Source organism: Formica exsecta, unplaced genomic scaffold (assembly GCF_003651465.1).
Source record: "Formica exsecta isolate Colony F162 unplaced genomic scaffold, ASM365146v1 scaffold72, whole genome shotgun sequence".
Taxonomy (NCBI): Eukaryota; Metazoa; Arthropoda; class Insecta; order Hymenoptera; family Formicidae; genus Formica; species Formica exsecta.
In genome coordinates this window covers 5,355,994-5,368,496 of record NW_021853485.1, presented here as the reverse complement: position 1 = coordinate 5,368,496, position 12,503 = coordinate 5,355,994, and the positions used below count along the sequence as shown (strand labels likewise).

At 37.5% G+C, this 12,503-nt stretch overlaps 1 protein-coding gene across 10 annotated transcripts in view; it reads left to right on the top strand.

Moving 5' to 3' along the window:
- The window catches only part of LOC115243304 (SUN domain-containing ossification factor), a 46,149-nt gene extending 34,095 nt beyond the window's left edge, over positions 1–12,054 (top strand). For 2 of the 10 annotated variants that reach the window (XM_029820170.1, XM_029820168.1), the window contains exons 2-5: positions 1,515–1,821; positions 2,955–3,577; positions 3,715–5,651; positions 9,755–12,054. In XM_029820170.1, coding sequence (XP_029676030.1) covers positions 1,553–1,821; positions 2,955–3,577; positions 3,715–5,651; positions 9,755–11,056 — 4,131 coding nt within the window. In that variant the 5' untranslated portion in view covers positions 1,515–1,552 and the 3' untranslated portion in view covers positions 11,057–12,054. The other 8 variants (XM_029820167.1, XM_029820169.1, XM_029820166.1 and 5 more) reach the window with 8 other exon arrangements.
- The last annotated feature ends 449 nt before the right edge of the window (positions 12,055–12,503 follow it).

Genomic DNA, 12,503 nt, shown 5'->3' with positions numbered 1-12,503 from the left:
AATATTGAAATATTGAAACTAATTTTATAAATTAATAATTAAATTAATTTTATATTATGTGAAATTACATAAGGTAATTACTGATATATGTGCGTATACTCCGGAAAAAAGTATTAGCCGATCAAAATGCGAAAACATTAGAATATTGAAACTAATTTTATAAATTAATAATTAAATTAATTTTATATTATGTGAAATTACATAAGGTAATTACTGATATATGTCAAATTTTGCGTATACTGAATACACTAATTTTGTGGATCATTAACGATGGCTGTGTCATCGATCTTTAATCACAATCGATCAATCAATTTATGTTAGATTAAAAAAAGCTCTTTTAATACACAATGCTTAAATGCGGGAGTGTTGATACTTTTTAATTATATAGTTATATGAAAACCATTAGCTACCTGGTCTTCCTAGCAGTTTTCACTTCAAGTTCGATTTCCAGCATGACATCGGAAATGTATTACAGCCACAGTCAAGCTGTCAAATCATGTTAGTTTATGAAAAGATTTATATTACTGCGATATAAAAGAGATATTTTGCAAATTTTAGTCTGTATGAGCGCCCGCGCGATAAATCTTTTAATATTGAATATAAATAAATCTTTTCCATGGTACATGTTAGTTTCACCTGGTAAAACGTGAAATTTTTGTTTTCCAAGAATTGAATTAACAAATAAGGACACGATTATTTGACTATCAGAATTCTACTTACATTAGAATCACTATAGTCAACATTGACAGTGATCAAACTGCGATGTGACAGAGAGACGTTAGTTCGATCCGCTCTGTGTTCTCAAACATAATTCCGGATATTGAATATGCATGTCAACACCAATAGCATTCCAAGCATATATACAGGCCTCAATAAATGTTGCATGCTTCGTGCTTCTTAATCGTACGCGTGCCATATAGATAATTCTGGATTAAGTAGCACGTTAAAATCTTTTTTATATAGAAGCGGAAATATATACAATATCACAATATCAATCTCAAATCATCAAATATGAATACGAAATGTTTTATCAACGATCAAATATTATTTTCTATTACTATTAAATTATAAATGCTATAGACGGCTAATTCAGTATGACTTTATTTATTCTAAAGCTATTGCAATTTACAGAAATATATGTAGAAATCATTCGATTTCTGAGATGAAATATATTTTTGCTTAGCATATATTGTAGGTGCGCAATATCTTTTTTCAATTTTTGTTTTTGCTATATAGTCATATTTTTTATACTTTATTTAAAATTTGTTTGGAATGGTAAAACAATAAATTATCCCGCGATAAAAGGGTTTGGGTGTTTTTAAAAATCAAATGGAACAACGAGAAATAGCTGCAACGACACAATTTCGCATTTTTTCAAAAATAAGACAGGTGTATGATGTATCTTAGATGCTGTGACCATAGTTTTCCAGCGGTTAAAAATCGGTTTGATGATGAGGAATTTATAATATAACAGATATTATGCCTATGATGTTTTACCTAATATCATCGTAAAGTGACTGCGAGACACTTTAGGTATATGAAAGTGTGAAAAATGGTGAACAAGCCTGAAAAAAGAATTGCAACGACAAGACGGGGCAAGGCAATGGTGAAATCGTGGTGTCATATCACTTCATGGTGTGAAGTAACATGCGTGCCTGAGCCTAAAGTCATGGCCAAGAGTATCGTCAAGAACAGCGATGGATGTCCCTTGCATTGGGTTGATAATCCCACCGGGCAACCCAGACATCTTCGAATGGTTGTCTTCTTCTTATTAACTATATTGGCGGTATTATGGTGCATCCCTACCTGTCTCTATCATCGGTGAGAAAGTGTTATCATTATCAGGGATGTTTTCGATGGCCTCCGAAATGGGCTTGTACTAAAATATTGACAAATGTTTATTCGACGATCATCGCTTATTTCGTAGATTAATTTTTCTAGAAAAAATGCAATCTTAGAATTAAGATTTTTGATAAGTCTTTGATCTCGTTTCACATATTTAATTGAATGGAAAGTGGAGAAAAAAATCTTTATTTAAAAAAATTATTAAAACTGTAACCTGAAGTATAAAATCTTTTTCATAATTCTAAAAAAACTGCAGAAAAATTGTAATACAGGATGATTTAAATAGATATTTATATAAAAAATTTACATATGATATATATATTTTAAAACCGATTTCTTTTGATATAAAATTGATAGCAGCAGTTATATGTTTTCCATAATTACAAATAATTACATTATGCGCACATATATTTTTTCGTTGTTAATTCAATTCTCATCATCGTATCTCATATTTTCAATATACATGATTATAATATTGAAAAATTCTATGCATCCGAAAGTGATCACCGCACATTCTATTTTAGTATTCAAAAGAATCACATTTGTCGCATATTACGCATATCATAAAGCGTATTGTATTCTCTTTAACTTTATTTCAACATTACAGTATTTTACAATATTTATCACTGAAATATATTAATTTTTCTTTAGTAATAGATGCTATATGTGATATTATTCTTTTTTTTAATGGCGAATTTCTTAACATAATTATATTAATTTACATTTTACCTCAAAAATATGAGATATCTTTAAGATATATAAATATTTTACAATGTGCGTGTGTAAAATTTATTTATTTAAGTTAATTAATGAACACTTGATTATTATAGTAATAATATGATATGCACGAATTATATTTAATGACAAAATTATATAATTTATTAAATCCTGCCACGTCGATCTTGCATATAAAAAATATATTAAGAGATAAGTTAGGGGTGGTATTCAATAGACAAGCCGTTCTGCAAAATTTTAAATTAAACAGATTAAAATATACAGTAAAGTATTAAAAATTATGATTTTTATAAAGCAATATCACATTGTTCGGCGATAGAGCACGATTTGTATAACGAGATATTAACACGACTCGATCATTATTGTGTTCGCAGGATCTCCGAGACTGGCCAGGCTGTAGTGTTGACGTTGGTGGACACCGCGACGGCGGAATTGCAGAATCTGGCCGAGCCGAAGATCGACCGTGAGTTTTCCTCGAGATCGTCCATCAAGAATTCCTCGATATTGAACGGTGACGAAATCAGACAAACCGAGCACATAAAAGAGATCGTTGAGCCGACGACGCAAATCCAACCGCTGATTGTTGATGAGACGACGGCGACGACGGAACGACCGAATGACACGGAGGCTCTCGAGGACGACGAGGAAGTGCTTCTGCTGAAAAAGATATCCGCCGAGGAGGCGCCGGAGGTCGTGGTGATCGTTAGAGCGGAGCAGAAAGTCAACACGGATGAGTTGGAATTGAGATTCGAGGAGGAGGTCGGCCAAGTTCAGGTGTCCGAAGAGTTGTCCTCAAAGGTCGACGACACATTTACTACGGCATCGGAATTGAATGATACGGCGGCCAGAGCACAATTGATTAGTGGTAGTAGAGATGAAACTGTAGCAGTGATCTTAGACGGGCTCGTTACTTCAGGCCCTTCCGATCCGCATGAGGATATACCATCCTTCAGCGAATGGGCACAGAAGCGTTTGGAGGAGGCCGAGAAGAAGAAAAGTAAGTATTTTTTTCTTTTATTATCAAAAAATTGATAAATGTTATATTTATTATAATGCATTGCATTAAATTAGATACAATTGCATTACATTCAATTGCACATTTTATTTATGATCATTCTTTTATTTATTTCACAGCTCATCCAAATGCCTCCGTGCAGACTCCAGGTAGTCCAGGACGAAGCGTAAGCGGTATGAAGATTCGTTCCAAGAATTACGCCTCTCCCGACTGCGGTGCCAAAATCGTCGCAGCCAATCCCGAAGCGAATAGCGCCAAAAATGTTTTGGTGTCCACACGGGACGAGTACATGCTGAACGCCTGTACATCGCGTATCTGGTTCGTTGTTGAGCTCTGCGAGGCAATCCAGGCGAAAAAGATTGAGCTGGCAAATTTCGAGCTCTTCAGTTCGTCACCGAAAGATTTCTCCGTGTATGTGAGCGATCGTTTTCCCACTAAAGATTGGAGTCCAGTCGGTCAGTTCACTGCTAAGGACGTGAAGGATATTCAGAGCTTTGTTCTGCATCCTCACTTCTTTGGTAAATTCATCAAGGTTGAGCTACAATCGCATTATGGCTCGGAACATTTCTGTCCCGTTTCGTTGTTTCGCGCTTACGGTACCAGCGAGTTCGAAGTGTTGGAAACCGAGACGGAGAATCAGATTCTACAAGAGACGAGAACGGAGAATGACGATGACGAGGATAGCGACGAGGAGGAGCTATTGGACAGTGAAAGTGGTAATCCACCAAGAAACCTCTTTGGCAGCGCGCGCGATGCTGTACTAAGTATTGTGAAAAAGGCTGCAGAGGTTTTAGTGAAGTCCAGCGATCTCACCGGAAACAACATCACGGAAATCCAGCAGAGTATCGATAATGGCAATATCTTGGACAACTCATATACGAGCTGCACGACGCCTAGATACACGATCCTCTGCGGTAATTGTACCGATCAAAAGTTTGCCAGCGTTTTTCAGCTGGTCAGTTGTAGAGACCGGCAGTTGAATGATTTGCTTAAGATCGATTTGGTGAACAGAACTTTGAGACGGGGAAGACTATGTAGTTTTCATGGTGTGGAGATTGAGTTGTCTTTGCGAGAAAAAGAGGAAGAAATGAATTGCAATAATACAACACGTTTCAATTTGGCGGATGATCTTCAAGCGATTTTTTTAACTTCTGTCTTTAAACCCGAATACATTGTGGCATTGTGTAATGTTCTGGCAACAAGGGACCGTAAGGTAGTGATGAACACGAGTTATGAGATTCCCGTGAATAGTTCCGAAAACGCTGCCAGAGAAAATATTTTATCTACCAAGATTACCGATCATAGTGGCGAGACCACTTCTCATCATCAAGTATCTGTCACGTGTACTTTGGATTTGAATTCTCCTGCTTGCAAGTCTGGCTCGTTTTCTGGCAAAGAGCTCCGACAACAACGTTTGTTAGTTCAGGATATTAACGAGGAAACCGAGGATATCAGCTCTGCCTCCATAAAGACTTCTGCTAGCATAGACAGTCTGGCATCGCAGATCAAACCCACGAAGACACTCAGTAAGGAGGATATGAAGAAAGAATCTTCCGTACCGATCTTGGAACCCAGTAAGGAGCACACGGATGAGACATTGCAGCCAGAAGTGCTGACGACTGTTCCGCCACCGTCTAATCCGACGCCAACATTGAAAATCGTCGAAGAGTTGCCGGTTCTGGGAACTTCTGTCGAGATGACATCAAAAACTATAAGTAGCAGTCTGTCGATGAATTCGCTTGAGAATCAAGAAACGGGTGATACCCTCATGCTTGATACGGAAAATGCCGAAACTATTGTACAAATCAAAACAAACAAATCAGAAAATGGCGAGCAAGATGGGAAACAGGTGAAAGATCTGGGCGAGCAAGAAGTTCGATTGTCGTCTCAAGATCACCTTACGCTGGATACATTATTTTCCGATTTGAAAGATTTGGAGGGTGACACAGTTAACATGCAGAATGGGGCGTCTAGCTCTTCATCAATGGCTCAACCTACAGCAAGTGCTGCGCCTCAGAAGGAGTCCGTTTTTCTTCGATTGTCCAACAGAATCAAGGTAAGAAAGTCTTCGAATGGTTGTCTTCTACTTAACTATATTGGCGGTATTATGGTGCATCCCTACCTGTCTCTATCATCGGTGAGAAAGTGTTATCATTATCAGGGATGTTTTCGATGGCCTCCGAAATGGGCTTGTACTAAAATATTGACAAATGTTTATTCGACGATCATCGCTTATTTCGTAGATTAATTTTTCTAGAAAAAATGCAATCTTAGAATTAAGATTTTTGATAAGTCTTTGATCTCGTTTCACATATTTAATTGAATGGAAAGTGGAGAAAAAAATCTTTATTTAAAAAAATTATTAAAACTGTAACCTGAAGTATAAAATCTTTTTCATAATTCTAAAAAAACTGCAGAAAAATTGTAATACAGGATGATTTAAATAGATATTTATATAAAAAATTTACATATGATATATATATTTTAAAACCGATTTCTTTTGATATAAAATTGATTGCAGCAGTTATATGTTTTCCATAATTACAAATAATTACATTATGCGCACATATATTTTTTCGTTGTTAATTCAATTCTCATCATCGTATCTCATATTTTCAATATACATGATTATAATATTGAAAAATTCTATGCATCCGAAAGTGATCACCGCACATTCTATTTTAGTATTCAAAAGAATCACATTTGTCGCATATTACGCATATCATAAAGCGTATTGTATTCTCTTTAACTTTATTTCAACATTACAGTATTTTACAATATTTATCACTGAAATATATTAATTTTTCTTTAGTAATAGATGCTATATGTGATATTATTCTTTTTTTTAATGGCGAATTTCTTAACATAATTATATTAATTTACATTTTACCTCAAAAATATGAGATATCTTTAAGATATATAAATATCTTACAATGTGCGTGTGTAAAATTTATTTATTTAAGTTAATTAATGAACACTTGATTATTATAGTAATAATATGATATGCACGAATTATATTTAATGACAAAATTATATAATTTATTAAATCCTGCCACGTCGATCTTGCATATAAAAAATATATTAAGAGATAAGTTAGGGGTGGTATTCAATAGACAAGCCGTTCTGCAAAATTTCAAATTAAACAGATTAAAATATACACAACAACACACACACAGTAAAGTATTAAAAATTATGATTTTTATAAAGCAATATCACATTGTTCGGCGATAGAGCACGATTTGTATAACGAGATATTAACACGACTCGATCATTATTGTGTTCGCAGGATCTCCGAGACTGGCCAGGCTGTAGTGTTGACGTTGGTGGACACCGCGACGGCGGAATTGCAGAATCTGGCCGAGCCGAAGATCGACCGTGAGTTTTCCTCGAGATCGTCCATCAAGAATTCCTCGATATTGAACGGTGACGAAATCAGACAAACCGAGCACATAAAAGAGATCGTTGAGCCGACGACGCAAATCCAACCGCTGATTGTTGATGAGACGACGGCGACGACGGAACGACCGAATGACACGGAGGCTCTCGAGGACGACGAGGAAGTGCTTCTGCTGAAAAAGATATCCGCCGAGGAGGCGCCGGAGGTCGTGGTGATCGTTAGAGCGGAGCAGAAAGTCAACACGGATGAGTTGGAATTGAGATTCGAGGAGGAGGTCGGCCAAGTTCAGGTGTCCGAAGAGTTGTCCTCAAAGGTCGACGACACATTTACTACGGCATCGGAATTGAATGATACGGCGGCCAGAGCACAATTGATTAGTGGTAGTAGAGATGAAACTGTAGCAGTGATCTTAGACGGGCTCGTTACTTCAGGCCCTTCCGATCCGCATGAGGATATACCATCCTTCAGCGAATGGGCACAGAAGCGTTTGGAGGAGGCCGAGAAGAAGAAAAGTAAGTATTTTTTTCTTTTATTATCAAAAAATTGATAAATGTTATATTTATTATAATGCATTGCATTAAATTAGATACAATTGCATTACATTCAATTGCACATTTTATTTATGATCATTCTTTTATTTATTTCACAGCTCATCCAAATGCCTCCGTGCAGACTCCAGGTAGTCCAGGACGAAGCGTAAGCGGTATGAAGATTCGTTCCAAGAATTACGCCTCTCCCGACTGCGGTGCCAAAATCGTCGCAGCCAATCCCGAAGCGAATAGCGCCAAAAATGTTTTGGTGTCCACACGGGACGAGTACATGCTGAACGCCTGTACATCGCGTATCTGGTTCGTTGTTGAGCTCTGCGAGGCAATCCAGGCGAAAAAGATTGAGCTGGCAAATTTCGAGCTCTTCAGTTCGTCACCGAAAGATTTCTCCGTGTATGTGAGCGATCGTTTTCCCACTAAAGATTGGAGTCCAGTCGGTCAGTTCACTGCTAAGGACGTGAAGGATATTCAGAGCTTTGTTCTGCATCCTCACTTCTTTGGTAAATTCATCAAGGTTGAGCTACAATCGCATTATGGCTCGGAACATTTCTGTCCCGTTTCGTTGTTTCGCGCTTACGGTACCAGCGAGTTCGAAGTGTTGGAAACCGAGACGGAGAATCAGATTCTACAAGAGACGAGAACGGAGAATGACGATGACGAGGATAGCGACGAGGAGGAGCTATTGGACAGTGAAAGTGGTAATCCACCAAGAAACCTCTTTGGCAGCGCGCGCGATGCTGTACTAAGTATTGTGAAAAAGGCTGCAGAGGTTTTAGTGAAGTCCAGCGATCTCACCGGAAACAACATCACGGAAATCCAGCAGAGTATCGATAATGGCAATATCTTGGACAACTCATATACGAGCTGCACGACGCCTAGATACACGATCCTCTGCGGTAATTGTACCGATCAAAAGTTTGCCAGCGTTTTTCAGCTGGTCAGTTGTAGAGACCGGCAGTTGAATGATTTGCTTAAGATCGATTTGGTGAACAGAACTTTGAGACGGGGAAGACTATGTAGTTTTCATGGTGTGGAGATTGAGTTGTCTTTGCGAGAAAAAGAGGAAGAAATGAATTGCAATAATACAACACGTTTCAATTTGGCGGATGATCTTCAAGCGATTTTTTTAACTTCTGTCTTTAAACCCGAATACATTGTGGCATTGTGTAATGTTCTGGCAACAAGGGACCGTAAGGTAGTGATGAACACGAGTTATGAGATTCCCGTGAATAGTTCCGAAAACGCTGCCAGAGAAAATATTTTATCTACCAAGATTACCGATCATAGTGGCGAGACCACTTCTCATCATCAAGTATCTGTCACGTGTACTTTGGATTTGAATTCTCCTGCTTGCAAGTCTGGCTCGTTTTCTGGCAAAGAGCTCCGACAACAACGTTTGTTAGTTCAGGATATTAACGAGGAAACCGAGGATATCAGCTCTGCCTCCATAAAGACTTCTGCTAGCATAGACAGTCTGGCATCGCAGATCAAACCCACGAAGACACTCAGTAAGGAGGATATGAAGAAAGAATCTTCCGTACCGATCTTGGAACCCAGTAAGGAGCACACGGATGAGACATTGCAGCCAGAAGTGCTGACGACTGTTCCGCCACCGTCTAATCCGACGCCAACATTGAAAATCGTCGAAGAGTTGCCGGTTCTGGGAACTTCTGTCGAGATGACATCAAAAACTATAAGTAGCAGTCTGTCGATGAATTCGCTTGAGAATCAAGAAACGGGTGATACCCTCATGCTTGATACGGAAAATGCCGAAACTATTGTACAAATCAAAACAAACAAATCAGAAAATGGCGAGCAAGATGGGAAACAGGTGAAAGATCTGGGCGAGCAAGAAGTTCGATTGTCGTCTCAAGATCACCTTACGCTGGATACATTATTTTCCGATTTGAAAGATTTGGAGGGTGACACAGTTAACATGCAGAATGGGGCGTCTAGCTCTTCATCAATGGCTCAACCTACAGCAAGTGCTGCGCCTCAGAAGGAGTCCGTTTTTCTTCGATTGTCCAACAGAATCAAGGTAAGAAAGAACACTCTTCAGAAATGTTTAAAAAAGATATTTTTTACAACGAGATTATTTTAAAAAATACTGGAAAACTTGAGAAAAAATAAAAGAAAAAAGAAAGCAATATTGTGCGATTGTTTATTTATTAAAACAGTTATATACTTATATGAATTTTTTATATGAATTTTCAGGCTTTAGAAAGGAATATGTCTCTCAGTGGGCAATATCTGGAAGAATTGAGTCGTCGTTACAAAAAGCAAGTCGAAGAAATGCAGCGCTCATTGGAGCGCGCAGTAGCTGCTATGAGCGAGGAGTCTCGAAAGAGTGAGGAGCGCGAAGCGAAGAAAGTGGAGGAGATCGCTACTTTAAGAGAAGAAATCGCTATACTCTCGAAATCAGTCGAGACTCTTCTTTATGATCGTGACAGCTGGCGCAGTCGAATATCCGCAATTGTCCAGCATGCCTTATTGATTTGTTTGGAAGTCATCGTTATCATTGTGATTCTCTCTTACTGCCGTAAAGGAGATTTCGAAGAAGAGAAATTTCAGTCAGAGACAAAGAAGGAGAACACGCGTCGAAAGAGTGCGGAAAACTTTAATTCTCATGCTGCGACGAAAAAAACGAAGAAACGGCGACCTAGCGAGATCGCTTCTCACATTAGCGGCACGTATCACGAGCTGATGATCGACGATCGATCTCATGAGACAAAAAAGGAGCGAAAAAAGAAACGCAAGAAGGAAATAATCGCTACCGGAATCTACCCTAGAGTAGGAGTTAATTTCGACGCGAAGCAAGAAGCAATTCGTTACAAGAGTGTATTGAATGTGATCCCTGACGGTATGACATTGCCATCGAGAAGAGCATCGTCCATAGCATCTCTACGTTCTAAAGAATCGCAGAACTTGCCTGACAAGAGGCCAGAATCTGCGCCTGAGGCTGCCATTGGTTGGTTCGATGATCAAACAGAGAGGAGAGAACGAATCGCGCAGCCTGCATCGCCGAAAGATAAAGTCTTTAAGATAAAATCAGATTTTGAACTTGTTCGTCAAGATGATGAACTCAGCGAATCCAATTCGTCGTCAGTGATTGTGCACAGATCTGTTGAAGAATCGGCCACGATTGAGCGGAAAATCGGGGGCTCGAAAAACGGTTCGTTCAGAACCAGTGGTATCCTTAAGGGCGCGAAATTAAGTTCGCCTTCTTTCATGAAAACTGCTTTAGGCACGAGAAGTAAAAGAAAGTTCTCCTCAAACTCCATCGAGAAGTGGGAATGGAGCCAGGATTCGGAATATTCAAACAACAGGTCTTTCCCGTCCAGTCCCACGGGTTTGAAGACATTATCACAGACCATCGACGGTAGCATCAATGGTGAAGCCGCGAATGGCTTGATCGAAGAAAGCGACGAATCGAGGAGCAGTAATGTTACACCTACATCGAGCAAAAAAGAAAAAAGAAGCGCTGGTCTAAAAAAAATGGTAAGAAAGTTTTTCTGATTGAAATAGACCCACACACAGACTGAACTGGAACATTGATCTTTGCGTCGAATTGCCATATAAACTGCAGGTAGGCATTACTCGTTATCGTGTGATAAATTGAAGTAATCGATTTAAACGAGACTAAGACGAAAGTACGAAGCAAGATTGAACTGAAAAGTCTCGCGAATTTATATAATTAAATTTTAAATTACATACTCTTACATCTTTTAGAGAATCGAAGATGGATGAATGAAATATGAAAACTTTTCAAAGTTACGATGTATGAATAAGTTTTCGCCTGAGCACGATCTTACCCATCTTAGTTGTGTATAGACTAGCAAGCGGTGTGTTAATTATTTGAACTTATTAATGTTAAATTCTTTTTTTTTGCTCAAAGCTACATATAATTTGGAGAATATATCAGAACTTTAAAAGAGGCAAATGTGAAATAGCTTACATAAAATTTCTAAGTGCTACAAATCGAGACAGAAAATCATTAAGCGTGACCGCTTAAATTTCGAAAGTTTCCTCTATCACTTACATCATTTACTATGGTAGTTGTCTTTTTCGTTTATATGTGATAATACGCGGTTTCACGCACCACGATCACAGTTGTGCTTTACTTATTAGCAATAATCGTATCATACGTAATCAGTATGCATGCACGCGTTACAAAATACAAAGAAATACATAGAAGTTTGCTACGAGATATATTTAACTGCGTTATTGTCACAACCGTGAGATTACCCCACCGTTGCGAAAGATAAATAAAATGAGAGAGAAAAAGAGATTTATAAACATATATTACTTTATGTAGAATATATATTATATTGATTGGTCTTAATTGATGTAACAATATAAACTACAATGATATAGAGAACATTTCTACGCTTTTGTTTTAGATCGAATTCGAATTATTTAATAATTTTTCGTTATTAATCATCGCCAAAGAAAGAGAGAAAATGAATAAATGAAATGTTACGAGCAAAATTTTAAGACATTAACAATAGTCACATCCATTATCATATAATCAAAGAAAATTAATTTTTGTCGCCAGTGATATATATGTATATGAAATAAGGATCAAATGATAGAAAATAAGAAAAATCTCTTAATTTTGCCAATGCCATTAAATTATAAAGGCAGAGTTTATATATAGTTTTAAGTAAGATAATTCCAATTAATTTGAGTTAGTCATTTTTAGTTATGCATCGAAGGAATTGGTTGGCCGGAAAATTTCGTATGAAGAATTAACAATTAAATCTTAGCTTTCCATGTACAAAGAATCGTCTTGCTTTTATTAATTTGGTTTCTAATTTGTAGAGTTTTGGCATGGTACTTTCTAGAAATGTGCTATATATTGACTTTCAAACGAGTGTTATATTGCGAATATTTAGTTAATTTGTATGTACGTATTTGGATTACATAAAGTTTTAAATTTTGATCTCTGCCTTGTATATTGCCT